Source organism: Pimephales promelas, chromosome 22 (assembly GCF_988280905.1).
Source record: "Pimephales promelas chromosome 22, fPimPro1.hap1.1, whole genome shotgun sequence".
NCBI lineage: Eukaryota > Metazoa > Chordata > Actinopteri > Cypriniformes > Leuciscidae > Pimephales > Pimephales promelas.
In genome coordinates, this window is record NC_142790.1 from 25,939,132 (window position 1) to 25,955,835 (window position 16,704).

At 41.7% G+C, this 16,704-nt stretch overlaps 1 protein-coding gene across 1 annotated transcript in view; it reads right to left on the bottom strand.

Moving 5' to 3' along the window:
• cavin4b (caveolae associated protein 4b) overlaps positions 1-16,529 on the bottom strand; it is a 57,802-nt gene extending 41,273 nt beyond the window's left edge. The window contains exon 1 of the mRNA XM_039684902.2: positions 15,925-16,529. Within this exon, the coding sequence (XP_039540836.1) occupies positions 15,925-16,290 (366 nt within the window). The 5' untranslated portion in view covers positions 16,291-16,529. The remainder of the gene's footprint in view (positions 1-15,924) is intronic.
• Between the last annotated feature and the right edge of the window lie 175 nt (positions 16,530-16,704).

Consider the following 16,704-nt stretch of genomic DNA (forward strand, 5'->3'; position numbering starts at 1 on the left):
GATTATGATAGAGGGCTGTGAGACTTTGACCCGAGTGCAAAAATGGAGGCTCTAGACCCTTCCAGAGCTGAGATATCGAAACTCAAAATTTGGACCCGAAAAAAAAACGACAGTGTTACCCCTTACGTTTTTTTTCATTTTCGGGCGAAAAATTGAGTTTCTCCGATCTTCTCAAAACTCTGGATTATGATAGAGGGCTGTGAGACTTTGACCCGAGTGCAAAAATGGAGGCTCTAGACCCTTCCAGAGCTGAGATATCGAAACTCAAAATTTGGACCCGAAAAAAAAACGACAGTGTTACCCCTTACGTTTTTTTTCATTTTCGGGCGAAAAATTGAGTTTCTCCGATCTTCTCTAAACTCTGGATTATGATAGAGGGCTGTGAGACTTTGACCCGAGTGCAAAAATGGAGGCTCTAGACCCTTCCAGAGCTGAGATATCGAAACTCAAAGTTTGGACCCGAAAAAAAAAACGACAGTGTTACCCCTTACGTTTTTTTTCATTTTCGGGCGAAAAATTGAGTTTCTCCGATCTTCTCTAAACTCTGGATTATGATAGAGGGCTGTGAGACTTTGACCCGAGTGCAAAAATGGAGGCTCTAGACCCTTCCAGAGCTGAGATATCGAAACTCAAAGTTTGGACCCGAAAAAAAAAACGACAGTGTTACCCCTTACGTTTTTTTTCATTTTCGGGCGAAAAATTGAGTTTCTCGATCTTCTCAAAACTCTGGATTATGATAGAGGGCTGTGAGACTTTGACCCGAGTGCAAAAATGGAGGCTCTAGACCCTTCCAGAGCTGAGATATCGAAACTCAAAATTTGGACCCGAAAAAAAAACGACAGTGTTACCCCTTACGTTTTTTTTCATTTTCGGGCGAAAAATTGAGTTTCTCCGATCTTCTCTAAACTCTGGATTATGATAGAGGGCTGTGAGACTTTGACCCGAGTGCAAAAATGGAGGCTCTAGACCCTTCCAGAGCTGAGATATCGAAACTCAAAATTTGGACCCGAAAAAAAAAACGACAGTGTTACCCCTTACGTTTTTTTTCATTTTCGGGCGAAAAATTGAGTTTCTCCGATCTTCTCAAAACTCTGGATTATGATAGAGGGCTGTGAGACTTTGACCCGAGTGCAAAAATGGAGGCTCTAGACCCTTCCAGAGCTGAGATATCGAAACTCAAAATTTGGACCCGAAAAAAAAACGACAGTGTTACCCCTTACGTTTTTTTTCATTTTCGGGCGAAAAATTGAGTTTCTCCGATCTTCTCAAAACTCTGGATTATGATAGAGGGCTGTGAGACTTTGACCCGAGTGCAAAAATGGAGGCTCTAGACCCTTCCAGAGCTGAGATATCGAAACTCAAAATTTGGACCCGAAAAAAAAAACGACAGTGTTACCCCTTACGTTTTTTTTTCATTTTCGGGCGAAAAATTGAGTTTCTCCGATCTTCTCAAAACTCTGGATTATGATAGAGGGCTGTGAGACTTTGACCCGAGTGCAAAAATGGAGGCTCTAGACCCTTCCAGAGCTGAGATATCGAAACTCAAAATTTGGACTTGAAAAAAAAAACGACAGTGTTACCCCTTACGTTTTTTTTCATTTTCGGGCGAAAAATTGAGTTTCTCCGATCTTCTCAAAACTCTGGATTATGATAGAGGGCTGTGAGACTTTGACCCGAGTGCAAAAATGGAGGCTCTAGACCCTTCCAGAGCTGAGATATCGAAACTCAAAGTTTGGACCCGAAAAAAAAACGACAGTGTTACCCCTTACGTTTTTTTTCATTTTCGGGCGAAAAATTGAGTTTCTCCGATCTTCTCAAAACTCTGGATTATGATAGAGGGCTGTGAGACTTTGACCCGAGTGCAAAAATGGAGGCTCTAGACCCTTCCAGAGCTGAGATATCGAAACTCAAAGTTTGGACCCGAAAAAAAAAACGACAGTGTTACCCCTTACGTTTTTTTTCATTTTCGGGCGAAAAATTGAGTTTCTCCGATCTTCTCAAAACTCTGGATTATGATAGAGGGCTGTGAGACTTTGACCCGAGTGCAAAAATGGAGGCTCTAGACCCTTCCAGAGCTGAGATATCGAAACTCAAAGTTTGGACCCGAAAAAAAAACGACAGTGTTACCCCTTACGTTTTTTTTCATTTTCGGGCGAAAAATTGAGTTTCTCCGATCTTCTCAAAACTCTGGATTATGATAGAGGGCTGTGAGACTTTGACCCGAGTGCAAAAATGGAGGCTCTAGACCCTTCCAGAGCTGAGATATCGAAACTCAAAGTTTGGACCCGAAAAAAAAAACGACAGTGTTACCCCTTACGTTTTTTTTCATTTTCGGGCGAAAAATTGAGTTTCTCCGATCTTCTCAAAACTCTGGATTATGATAGAGGGCTGTGAGACTTTGACCCGAGTGCAAAAATGGAGGCTCTAGACCCTTCCAGAGCTGAGATATCGAAACTCAAAGTTTGGACCCGAAAAAAAAACGACAGTGTTACCCCTTACGTTTTTTTTCATTTTCGGGCGAAAAATTGAGTTTCTCCGATCTTCTCAAAACTCTGGATTATGATAGAGGGCTGTGAGACTTTGACCCGAGTGCAAAAATGGAGGCTCTAGACCCTTCCAGAGCTGAGATATCGAAACTCAAAGTTTGGACCCGAAAAAAAAACGACAGTGTTACCCCTTACGTTTTTTTTCATTTTCGGGCGAAAAATTGAGTTTCTCCGATCTTCTCAAAACTCTGGATTATGATAGAGGGCTGTGAGACTTTGACCCGAGTGCAAAAATGGAGGCTCTAGACCCTTCCAGAGCTGAGATATCGAAACTCAAAGTTTGGACCCGAAAAAAAAACGACAGTGTTACCCCTTACGTTTTTTTTCATTTTCGGGCGAAAAATTGAGTTTCTCCGATCTTCTCAAAACTCTGGATTATGATAGAGGGCTGTGAGACTTTGACCCGAGTGCAAAAATGGAGGCTCTAGACCCTTCCAGAGCTGAGATATCGAAACTCAAAGTTTGGACCCGAAAAAAAAACGACAGTGTTACCCCTTACGTTTTTTTTCATTTTCGGGCGAAAAATTGAGTTTCTCCGATCTTCTCAAAACTCTGGATTATGATAGAGGGCTGTGAGACTTTGACCCGAGTGCAAAAATGGAGGCTCTAGACCCTTCCAGAGCTGAGATATCGAAACTCAAAGTTTGGACCCGAAAAAAAAAACGACAGTGTTACCCCTTACGTTTTTTTTCATTTTCGGGCGAAAAATTGAGTTTCTCCGATCTTCTCAAAACTCTGGATTATGATAGAGGGCTGTGAGACTTTGACCCGAGTGCAAAAATGGAGGCTCTAGACCCTTCCAGAGCTGAGATATCGAAACTCAAAGTTTGGACCCGAAAAAAAAACGACAGTGTTACCCCTTACGTTTTTTTTCATTTTCGGGCGAAAAATTGAGTTTCTCCGATCTTCTCAAAACTCTGGATTATGATAGAGGGCTGTGAGACTTTGACCCGAGTGCAAAAATGGAGGCTCTAGACCCTTCCAGAGCTGAGATATCGAAACTCAAAGTTTGGACCCGAAAAAAAAAACGACAGTGTTACCCCTTACGTTTTTTTTCATTTTCGGGCGAAAAATTGAGTTTCTCCGATCTTCTCAAAACTCTGGATTATGATAGAGGGCTGTGAGACTTTGACCCGAGTGCAAAAATGGAGGCTCTAGACCCTTCCAGAGCTGAGATATCGAAACTCAAAATTTGGACCCGAAAAAAAAAACGACAGTGTTACCCCTTACGTTTTTTTTCATTTTCGGGCGAAAAATTGAGTTTCTCCGATCTTCTCAAAACTCTGGATTATGATAGAGGGCTGTGAGACTTTGACCCGAGTGCAAAAATGGAGGCTCTAGACCCTTCCAGAGCTGAGATATCGAAACTCAAAGTTTGGACCCGAAAAAAAAACGACAGTGTTACCCCTTACGTTTTTTTTCATTTTCGGGCGAAAAATTGAGTTTCTCCGATCTTCTCAAAACTCTGGATTATGATAGAGGGCTGTGAGACTTTGACCCGAGTGCAAAAATGGAGGCTCTAGACCCTTCCAGAGCTGAGATATCGAAACTCAAAATTTGGACCCGAAAAAAAAACGACAGTGTTACCCCTTACGTTTTTTTTCATTTTCGGGCGAAAAATTGAGTTTCTCCGATCTTCTCAAAACTCTGGATTATGATAGAGGGCTGTGAGACTTTGACCCGAGTGCAAAAATGGAGGCTCTAGACCCTTCCAGAGCTGAGATATCGAAACTCAAAATTTGGACCCGAAAAAAAAACGACAGTGTTACCCCTTACGTTTTTTTTCATTTTCGGGCGAAAAATTGAGTTTCTCCGATCTTCTCAAAACTCTGGATTATGATAGAGGGCTGTGAGACTTTGACCCGAGTGCAAAAATGGAGGCTCTAGACCCTTCCAGAGCTGAGATATCGAAACTCAAAATTTGGACCCGAAAAAAAAACGACAGTGTTACCCCTTACGTTTTTTTTCATTTTCGGGCGAAAAATTGAGTTTCTCCGATCTTCTCAAAACTCTGGATTATGATAGAGGGCTGTGAGACTTTGACCCGAGTGCAAAAATGGAGGCTCTAGACCCTTCCAGAGCTGAGATATCGAAACTCAAAGTTTGGACCCGAAAAAAAAACGACAGTGTTACCCCTTACGTTTTTTTTCATTTTCGGGCGAAAAATTGAGTTTCTCCGATCTTCTCAAAACTCTGGATTATGATAGAGGGCTGTGAGACTTTGACCCGAGTGCAAAAATGGAGGCTCTAGACCCTTCCAGAGCTGAGATATCGAAACTCAAAGTTTGGACCCGAAAAAAAAACGACAGTGTTACCCCTTACGTTTTTTTTCATTTTCGGGCGAAAAATTGAGTTTCTCCGATCTTCTCAAAACTCTGGATTATGATAGAGGGCTGTGAGACTTTGACCCGAGTGCAAAAATGGAGGCTCTAGACCCTTCCAGAGCTGAGATATCGAAACTCAAAGTTTGGACCCGAAAAAAAAACGACAGTGTTACCCCTTACGTTTTTTTTTCATTTTCGGGCGAAAAATTGAGTTTCTCCGATCTTCTCAAAACTCTGGATTATGATAGAGGGCTGTGAGACTTTGACCCGAGTGCAAAAATGGAGGCTCTAGACCCTTCCAGAGCTGAGATATCGAAACTCAAAGTTTGGACCCGAAAAAAAAACGACAGTGTTACCCCTTACGTTTTTTTTCATTTTCGGGCGAAAAATTGAGTTTCTCCGATCTTCTCAAAACTCTGGATTATGATAGAGGGCTGTGAGACTTTGACCCGAGTGCAAAAATGGAGGCTCTAGACCCTTCCAGAGCTGAGATATCGAAACTCAAAGTTTGGACCCGAAAAAAAAACGACAGTGTTACCCCTTACGTTTTTTTTCATTTTCGGGCGAAAAATTGAGTTTCTCCGATCTTCTCAAAACTCTGGATTATGATAGAGGGCTGTGAGACTTTGACCCGAGTGCAAAAATGGAGGCTCTAGACCCTTCCAGAGCTGAGATATCGAAACTCAAAGTTTGGACCCGAAAAAAAAACGACAGTGTTTTTTTTTTCATTTTCGGGCGAAAAATTGAGTTTCTCCGATCTTCTCAAAACTCTGGATTATGATAGAGGGCTGTGAGACTTTGACCCGAGTGCAAAAATGGAGGCTCTAGACCCTTCCAGAGCTGAGATATCGAAACTCAAAGTTTGGACCCGAAAAAAAAACGACAGTGTTACCCCTTACGTTTTTTTTCATTTTCGGGCGAAAAATTGAGTTTCTCCGATCTTCTCAAAACTCTGGATTATGATAGAGGGCTGTGAGACTTTGACCCGAGTGCAAAAATGGAGGCTCTAGACCCTTCCAGAGCTGAGATATCGAAACTCAAAGTTTGGACCCGAAAAAAAAACGACAGTGTTACCCCTTACGTTTTTTTTCATTTTCGGGCGAAAAATTGAGTTTCTCCGATCTTCTCAAAACTCTGGATTATGATAGAGGGCTGTGAGACTTTGACCCGAGTGCAAAAATGGAGGCTCTAGACCCTTCCAGAGCTGAGATATCGAAACTCAAAGTTTGGACCCGAAAAAAAAACGACAGTGTTACCCCTTACGTTTTTTTTCATTTTCGGGTGAAAAATTGAGTTTCTCCGATCTTCTCAAAACTCTGGATTATGATAGAGGGCTGTGAGACTTTGACCCGAGTGCAAAAATGGAGGCTCTAGACCCTTCCAGAGCTGAGATATCGAAACTCAAAGTTTGGACCCGAAAAAAAACCGACAGTGTTACCCCTTACGTTTTTTTTCATTTTCGGGCGAAAAATTGAGTTTCTCCGATCTTCTCAAAACTCTGGATTATGATAGAGGGCTGTGAGACTTTGACCCGAGTGCAAAAATGGAGGCTCTAGACCTTTCCAGAGCTGAGATATCGAAACTCAAAGTTTGGACCCGAAAAAAAAACGACAGTGTTACCCCTTACGTTTTTTTTCATTTTCGGGCGAAAAATTGAGTTTCTCCGATCTTCTCAAAACTCTGGATTATGATAGAGGGCTGTGAGACTTTGACCCGAGTGCAAAAATGGAGGCTCTAGACCCTTCCAGAGCTGAGATATCGAAACTCAAAGTTTGGACCCGAAAAAAAAACGACAGTGTTACCCCTTACGTTTTTTTTCATTTTCGGGCGAAAAATTGAGTTTCTCCGATCTTCTCAAAACTCTGGATTATGATAGAGGGCTGTGAGACTTTGACCCGAGTGCAAAAATGGAGGCTCTAGACCCTTCCAGAGCTGAGATATCGAAACTCAAAGTTTGGACCCGAAAAAAAAACGACAGTGTTACCCCTTACGTTTTTTTTCATTTTCGGGCGAAAAATTGAGTTTCTCCGATCTTCTCAAAACTCTGGATTATGATAGAGGGCTGTGAGACTTTGACCCGAGTGCAAAAATGGAGGCTCTAGACCCTTCCAGAGCTGAGATATCGAAACTCAAAGTTTGGACCCGAAAAAAAAACGACAGTGTTACCCCTTACGTTTTTTTTCATTTTCGGGCGAAAAATTGAGTTTCTCCGATCTTCTCAAAACTCTGGATTATGATAGAGGGCTGTGAGACTTTGACCCGAGTGCAAAAATGGAGGCTCTAGACCCTTCCAGAGCTGAGATATCGAAACTCAAAGTTTGGACCCGAAAAAAAAACGACAGTGTTACCCCTTACGTTTTTTTTCATTTTCGGGCGAAAAATTGAGTTTCTCCGATCTTCTCAAAACTCTGGATTATGATAGAGGGCTGTGAGACTTTGACCCGAGTGCAAAAATGGAGGCTCTAGACCCTTCCAGAGCTGAGATATCGAAACTCAAAGTTTGGACCCAAAAAAAAAACGACAGTGTTACCCCTTACGTTTTTTTTCATTTTCGGGCGAAAAATTGAGTTTCTCCGATCTTCTCAAAACTCTGGATTATGATAGAGGGCTGTGAGACTTTGACCCGAGTGCAAAAATGGAGGCTCTAGACCCTTCCAGAGCTGAGATATCGAAACTCAAAGTTTGGACCCGAAAAAAAAAACGACAGTGTTACCCCTTACGTTTTTTTTTCATTTTCGGGCGAAAAATTGAGTTTCTCCGATCTTCTCAAAACTCTGGATTATGATAGAGGGCTGTGAGACTTTGACCCGAGTGCAAAAATGGAGGCTCTAGACCCTTCCAGAGCTGAGATATCGAAACTCAAAGTTTGGACCCGAAAAAAAAACGACAGTGTTACCCCTTACGTTTTTTTTCATTTTCGGGCGAAAAATTGAGTTTCTCCGATCTTCTCAAAACTCTGGATTATGATAGAGGGCTGTGAGACTTTGACCCGAGTGCAAAAATGGAGGCTCTAGACCCTTCCAGAGCTGAGATATCGAAACTCAAAGTTTGGACCCGAAAAAAAACGACAGTGTTACCCCTTACGTTTTTTTTCATTTTCGGGCGAAAAATTGAGTTTCTCCGATCTTCTCAAAACTCTGGATTATGATAGAGGGCTGTGAGACTTTGACCCGAGTGCAAAAATGGAGGCTCTAGACCCTTCCAGAGCTGAGATATCGAAACTCAAAATTTGGACCCGAAAAAAAAACGACAGTGTTACCCCTTACGTTTTTTTTCATTTTCGGGCGAAAAATTGAGTTTCTCCGATCTTCTCAAAACTCTGGATTATGATAGAGGGCTGTGAGACTTTGACCCGAGTGCAAAAATGGAGGCTCTAGACCCTTCCAGAGCTGAGATATCGAAACTCAAAGTTTGGACCCGAAAAAAAAACGACAGTGTTACCCCTTACGTTTTTTTTCATTTTCGGGCGAAAAATTGAGTTTCTCCGATCTTCTCAAAACTCTGGATTATGATAGAGGGCTGTGAGACTTTGACCCGAGTGCAAAAATGGAGGCTCTAGACCCTTCCAGAGCTGAGATATCGAAACTCAAAGTTTGGACCCGAAAAAAAAACGACAGTGTTACCCCTTACGTTTTTTTTCATTTTCGGGCGAAAAATTGAGTTTCTCCGATCTTCTCAAAACTCTGGATTATGATAGAGGGCTGTGAGACTTTGACCCGAGTGCAAAAATGGAGGCTCTAGACCCTTCCAGAGCTGAGATATCGAAACTCAAAGTTTGGACCCGAAAAAAAAACGACAGTGTTACCCCTTACGTTTTTTCTCATTTTCGGGCGAAAAATTGAGTTTCTCCGATCTTCTCAAAACTCTGGATTATGATAGAGGGCTGTGAGACTTTGACCCGAGTGCAAAAATGGAGGCTCTAGACCCTTCCAGAGCTGAGATATCGAAACTCAAAGTTTGGACCCGAAAAAAAAACGACAGTGTTACCCCTTACGTTTTTTTTCATTTTCGGGCGAAAAATTGAGTTTCTCCGATCTTCTCAAAACTCTGGATTATGATAGAGGGCTGTGAGACTTTGACCCGAGTGCAAAAATGGAGGCTCTAGACCCTTCCAGAGCTGAGATATCGAAACTCAAAGTTTGGACCCGAAAAAAAAACGACAGTGTTACCCCTTACGTTTTTTTTCATTTTCGGGCGAAAAATTGAGTTTCTCCGATCTTCTCAAAACTCTGGATTATGATAGAGGGCTGTGAGACTTTGACCCGAGTGCAAAAATGGAGGCTCTAGACCCTTCCAGAGCTGAGATATCGAAACTCAAAGTTTGGACCCGAAAAAAAAACGACAGTGTTACCCCTTACGTTTTTTTTCATTTTCGGGCGAAAAATTGAGTTTCTCCGATCTTCTCAAAACTCTGGATTATGATAGAGGGCTGTGAGACTTTGACCCGAGTGCAAAAATGGAGGCTCTAGACCCTTCCAGAGCTGAGATATCGAAACTCAAAGTTTGGACCCGAAAAAAAAACGACAGTGTTACCCCTTACGTTTTTTTTCATTTTCGGGCGAAAAATTGAGTTTCTCCGATCTTCTCAAAACTCTGGATTATGATAGAGGGCTGTGAGACTTTGACCCGAGTGCAAAAATGGAGGCTCTAGACCCTTCCAGAGCTGAGATATCGAAACTCAAAGTTTGGACCCGAAAAAAAAACGACAGTGTTACCCCTTACGTTTTTTTTCATTTTCGGGCGAAAAATTGAGTTTCTCCGATCTTCTCAAAACTCTGGATTATGATAGAGGGCTGTGAGACTTTGACCCGAGTGCAAAAATGGAGGCTCTAGACCCTTCCAGAGCTGAGATATCGAAACTCAAAATTTGGACCCGAAAAAAAAACGACAGTGTTACCCCTTACGTTTTTTTTTCATTTTCGGGCGAAAAATTGAGTTTCTCCGATCTTCTCAAAACTCTGGATTATGATAGAGGGCTGTGAGACTTTGACCCGAGTGCAAAAATGGAGGCTCTAGACCCTTCCAGAGCTGAGATATCGAAACTCAAAATTTGGACCCGAAAAAAAAAACGACAGTGTTACCCCTTACGTTTTTTTTCATTTTCGGGCAAAAAATTGAGTTTCTCCGATCTTCTCAAAACTCTGGATTATGATAGAGGGCTGTGAGACTTTGACCCGAGTGCAAAAATGGAGGCTCTAGACCCTTCCAGAGCTGAGATATCGAAACTCAAAATTTGGACCCGAAAAAAAAAACGACAGTGTTACCCCTTACGTTTTTTTTCATTTTCGGGCGAAAAATTGAGTTTCTCCGATCTTCTCAAAACTCTGGATTATGATAGAGGGCTGTGAGACTTTGACCCGAGTGCAAAAATGGAGGCTCTAGACCCTTCCAGAGCTGAGATATCGAAACTCAAAATTTGGACCCGAAAAAAAAAACGACAGTGTTACCCCTTTCGGGTTTTTTTTCGGGCGAAAAATGAAGTTTCTCCAATCTTCTCAAAACTCTGGATTCTGATAGAGGGCCATGAGACTTAGACCTGAGTGCAAAAATGGAGGCTCTAGACCCTTCCAGAGCTGAGATATCGAAACTCAAAATTTCGACCCGAAAAAAAACGACAGTGGTACCCCTTTCGTTTTTTTTTTTTCGGGCGAAAAATGAAGTTTCTCCAATCTTCTCAAAACTCTGGATTCTGATAGAGTGCCATGAGACTTAGACCTGAGTGTAAAAATGGAGACTCTAGACCCTTCCAGACCTGAGATATCAAAACTCAAAATTTCGACCCGAAAAAAAAAACGACAGTGGTACCCCTTTCGTTTTTTTTTTTTGGGCGAAAAATAAAGTTTCTCCAATCTTCTTAAAACTCTGGATTCTGATAGAGGGCCATGAGCCTTAACCCTGAGTGCAAAAATGGAGGTTCTAGACCCTTCCAGAGCTGAGATATCGAAACTCAAAATTTCGATCCGAAAAAAAACGACAGTGTTACCCCTTTCGTTTTTTTTTTTTCGGGCGAAAAATGAAGTTTCTCCAATCTTCTCAAAACTCTGGATTCTGATAGAGGGCCATGAGACTTAGACCTGAGTGCAAAAATTGAGACTCTAGACCCTTCCAGACCTGAGATATCGAAACTCAAAATTTCGACCCGAAAAAAAAATGACAGTGGTACCCCTTTCGTTTTTTTTTTTTCGGGCGAAAAATGAAGTTTCTCCAATCTTCTCAAAACTCTGGATTCTGATAGAGGGCCATGAGACTTAGACCTGAGTGCAAAAATGGAGGCTCTAGACTCTTCCAGAGCTGAGATATCGAAACTCAAAATTTCAACCCGAAAAAAAACGACAGTGGTACCCCTTTCGTTTTTTTTTTTCGGGCAAAAAATGAAGTTTCTCCAATCTTCTCAAAACTCTGGATTCTGATAGAGTGCCATGAGACTTAGACCTGAGTGTAAAAATGGAGACTCTAGACCCTTCCAGACCTGAGATATCAAAACTCAAAATTTCGACCCGAAAAAAAAACGACAGTGGTACCCCTTTCGTTTTTTTTTTTGGGGCGAAAAATGAAGTTTCTCCAATCTTCTTAAAACTCTGGATTCTGATAGAGGGCCATGAGCCTTAACCCTGAGTGCAAAAATGGAGGTTCTAGACCCTTCCAGAGCTGAGATATCGAAACTCAAAATTTCGATCCGAAAAAAAACGACAGTGGTACCCCTTTCGTTTTTTTTTTTCGGGCGAAAAATGAAGTTTCTCCAATCTTCTCAAAACTCTGGATTCTGATAGAGGGCCATGAGACTTAGACCTGAGTGCAAAAATGGAGACTCTAGACCCTTCCAGACCTGAGATATCAAAACTCAAAATTTCGACCCGAAAAAAAAAACGACAGTGGTACCCCTTTCGTTTTTTTTTTTTGGGCGAAAAATAAAGTTTCTCCAATCTTCTTAAAACTCTGGATTCTGATAGAGGGCCATGAGCCTTAACCCTGAGTGCAAAAATGGAGGTTCTAGACCCTTCCAGAGCTGAGATATCGAAACTCAAAATTTCGATCCGAAAAAAAACGACAGTGTTACCCCTTTCGTTTTTTTTTTTTCGGGCGAAAAATGAAGTTTCTCCAATCTTCTCAAAACTCTGGATTCTGATAGAGGGCCATGAGACTTAGACCTGAGTGCAAAAATTGAGACTCTAGACCCTTCCAGACCTGAGATATCGAAACTCAAAATTTCGACCCGAAAAAAAAATGACAGTGGTACCCCTTTCGTTTTTTTTTTTTCGGGCGAAAAATGAAGTTTCTCCAATCTTCTCAAAACTCTGGATTCTGATAGAGGGCCATGAGACTTAGACCTGAGTGCAAAAATGGAGGCTCTAGACTCTTCCAGAGCTGAGATATCGAAACTCAAAATTTCAACCCGAAAAAAAACGACAGTGGTACCCCTTTCGTTTTTTTTTTTCGGGCGAAAAATGAAGTTTCTCCAATCTTCTCAAAACTCTGGATTCTGATAGAGTGCCATGAGACTTAGACCTGAGTGTAAAAATGGAGACTCTAGACCCTTCCAGACCTGAGATATCAAAACTCAAAATTTCGACCCGAAAAAAAAACGACAGTGGTACCCCTTTCGTTTTTTTTTTTTGGGCGAAAAATGAAGTTTCTCCAATCTTCTTAAAACTCTGGATTCTGATAGAGGGCCATGAGCCTTAACCCTGAGTGCAAAAATGGAGGTTCTAGACCCTTCCAGAGCTGAGATATCGAAACTCAAAATTTCGATCCGAAAAAAAACGACAGTGGTACCCCTTTCGTTTTTTTTTTTCGGGCGAAAAATGAAGTTTCTCCAATCTTCTCAAAACTCTGGATTCTGATAGAGGGCCATGAGACTTAGACCTGAGTGCAAAAATGGAGACTCTAGACCCTTCCAGACCTGAGATATCGAAACTCAAAATTTCGACCCGAAAAAAACCCGACAGTGGTACCCCTTTCGTTTTTTTTTTCCGGGCGAAAAATGAAGTTCCTCCAATCTTCTCAAAACTCTGGATTCTGATAGAGGGCCGTGAGACTTAGACCTGAGTGCAAAAATGGAGTCTCTAGACCCTTCCTGAGCTGAGATATCGAAACTCAAAATTTCGATCCGAAAAAAAAACGACAGTGGTACCCCTTTCGTTTTTTTTTTTCGGGCGAAAAATTAAGTTTCTCCAATCTTCTCAAAACTCTGGATTCTGATAGAGGGCCATGAGACTTAGACCTGAGTGCAAAAATGGAGGCTCTAGACCCTTCCAGAGCTGAGATATCAAAACTTAAAATTTCGACCCGAAAAAAAAAAACGACAGTGGTACCCCTTTCGGGTTTTTTTTTTTCGGGCGAAAAATGGAGTTTCTCCAATCTTCTTAAAACTCTGGATTCTGATAGAGGGCCATGAGACTTAAAGCTCAGTGCAAAAATGGAGGCTCTAGACCCTTCCAGAGCTGAGATATCGAAACTCAAAATTTCGACCAGAAAAAAAAACCACAGTGGTACCCCTTTCGGTTTTTTTGGGGGTCGAAAAATGAAGTTTCTCCAATCTTCTTAAAACTCTGGATTCTGATAGAGAGCCATGAGACTTATACCTGAGTGCAAAAATTGAGTTTCTAGACCCTTCCCGAGCTGAGATATTGAGATCCCACGTAGCATGTATGCCATTATAAAAATAGTGGGTTATTGACACATGGTTTTTAAGCTTAGCTTTCAAAATTTTGGGATAAACCATTTTACTGCACTCTGGGAGGCCCCCTGAGTCCGTCCCGAAATTCCACCGTCCGCGAACCCACTGTTTTTATAATGGGATAAGTGCTACGTGGGATCTCAATATCTCAGCTCAGGAAGGGTCTAGAGACTCCATTTTTGCGCTCAGGTCTAAGTCTCATGGCCCTCTATCAGAATCCAGAGTTTCAAGAAGATCAGAGAAACTCAAAATTTCGCCCCCCGAAAAACAAAAACAAAAGGGGTAACACTGTCGTTTTTTTTGGGGGGGGGGGGGGGGGGGAATTTTGAGTTTCTCTGATGTTGAGTTTCTCTGACGGCCCTTGGTGCCACAGACTCAGGGGTTCTCCCAGTGTGCAGTAAAATGGTTTATCCCAAAATTTTTAAAGCTAAGCTTAAAAACCACGTGTCCACAAACCCCCTATTTGTCCAATAACCCACTATTTTTATAATGGCACAAATGCTATGTGGGATCTCAATATCTCAGCTCAGGAAGGGTCTAGAGACTCCATTTTTGCACTCAGGTCTAAGTCTCATGGCCCTCTATCAGAATCCAGAGTTTTGAGAAGATTGGAGAAACTCAAAATTTTGCCCCTCCCGAAAAAAAATTTCGGGGGGCTGGCACGTTCGTCCGCCAACCCACGTCCGTTTGCCTGCGGCCCAAGGACGGAAAGGACTAGCTAGAGTTACTGGAAATCGAAATACAGTGACTTGCTGGCAACTGTCCTGCCAGTACTGTAAAAATACAAGAACACAGTATGCACACAGGAAATGACTAACATGAATGCATTGATAGATTCCTAGATTTATTTTGTTATGAATAAACAAATGTGCAATATATAAAGGAAAAACCTTACAATTAAAGTTGTAATGTTATAATGTTCAAGTTTTTGTTATAAAAAAAGAAAGATGCACACAGAAAATGACTCTAATATGACCAGATTGATTGATTCGAATATGTTTAGTTTGTAACAAACAATGTGCAATCTGTAAAACAAAAACCTCAAAATTATAGTTGAAATGGTATACTGCTGGAATTTTTTTGACCTTGATATAAATATAAATGTACTTTTATATTTTTCAGAAACCTGAAACATAATTCAGGTCTGAGGGAGTTAAGGTTGAACCCTGCTTTACGTGGGTACACTTCTGATAACGAGTCGCAAAACAAAATGCGCATTCTTATAGCCTAAGAAAAACACTTGATTACAAACTGCGATTTTTCAATCGTTATAAATCACTCTGTCTGCAGCTTTTTTAACCATGACTCGGTCAGAGGCGAAAACACTATATTAGGACATGAGCTTCAGTGCAGCTCTCAGAATAACTCCGAACAAATCTGTCAGCTGTTCTGATCATGGTACAAGAGACGATGGACAGGAGCCTAATTACAAGTATTGTTCGAGAACGAAAATATGAGTTAATCTACATACATGAGCAGCCCTTCTGTTTCTCTATGATGAAAAAATCTCTGTGGCAAATGAACATTTGAAAAAAGAACATTTCCTATAATAAATATTCAAAAGATGTAGACAGCAATAAATACATTTGTATTGTTTTTTTTTTGTTTTTTTAGGCCTAATGGTCCCATAAGTATGACACTGCTTTATAAAAAATAGACAGGATAAATAGAATTTTATTTGATTGGTACAGTAGCCTACCTTGCTTTTGTACACAGGAATTGAACTGTCCAAATACAAGCTAGGCCAAATGATTCTCAAGCTATAAATGCAACATCCATTGCGGATGAAACAATATTTCCAGATTTAGCAATGAAACGTTCCTCTCTGATGTCATAATTTCTGTAATCGATCTTAATCTCATTTCAGACCTCTAGCCTCATTTACATCCACAGGAATATTCCAAATAAGGCTTCATAGTTCAGTCTCTAAAACATTCAAGAGTGAATATTAATTCATTTTTTACTCTTTCATGGATCACATTACATGGTTTATTTGCTTAATACTCCAGACATCCTGCCACATATCAGATAAAATGGCCGCCAACCTAATCCTCTCAGTGGGGCCTGGGCAGAACATTCCTACTGTGTTGCTGTTGGCTGTAGGCCACATGACCTTCTAGTGTATCGTGATTTATCTTGGATCATGCAAGACCATGTATCTCATAATAAACTGTCTATGGGCCGATTCCATAAGTTTGAAATGTTGTAGTTAATCGATGCAAGGTGTTTCAACCATGATCCCAAGAAACCGATCCACAATTCTAAGTCTGTACATTTCCAAAATTAGACCCGCCTAATCCAAACTCCAAATGGAACCCATTAAAACCCAGTCCGAAGAAAACATGCCACAAAAAGCAACGAGATCATTTAGCCTTACCTGGTAGATGACGACACGGAACTTGTTCTTGTTCAGCAGCTCGACTTGGGTTTCCTCCACCTTCTTGACACGTACGTTCTGCTTCTCCACCCGCACACGGACATCCTTGATGTGGCAGCTGACCTTGCGCGTTTTCTCCAGAAGTTTCTCCACAGCGCCACTCGTTGCCGTGTGCTCCTTCGTCAGCTTCACCACATCTGTCTGGATGGTCTTCACGGCGTTCTCCAGCTCCAGCTGCCTCTCCTCCATGCGCTGCTGGCACGCCTGCACATTGTCTATGATCCCGGACACCCTCTCCAGCAGAGAGAAGATGTTCAGGGCGCTGGGCTCTTCCACCACACCTGCCAGTCCCAGTTTGTCAGCCATGCTTGTCCTTGTAACACAGTGAGGACCCTAGACTAGAACTGCCGAAGGTCTCAGGTCCTGCTTTGGTGTATTTTCTGTTGGTGCACAGGAGGGTGTTGGGTTATCGTTTGGGGCCGTGGTGGGCCCTGGAAGACTCTCGGATGAGACGGACTCGCCCTCTAACTGGAGCTTCATTAACGTTCTGGAGAATATAGAAGCTCCTCCCTTCTTGTATATAGGGAACACAAGGTTCAAAGGCCAGACACAACAGCAATAGAGCGCAGAGGGATTGGAAGGGGGCATCAAACCAATTCACCATGAATTCAGCGTTATAAATATCCACAGTAAGCTGACACCTCGTCGTTTTTAGAAGATGCGTGTACAGCTGAGATAATGGAAACCCCCTTGATTCTTGACCACACCATTTTTTTTTAC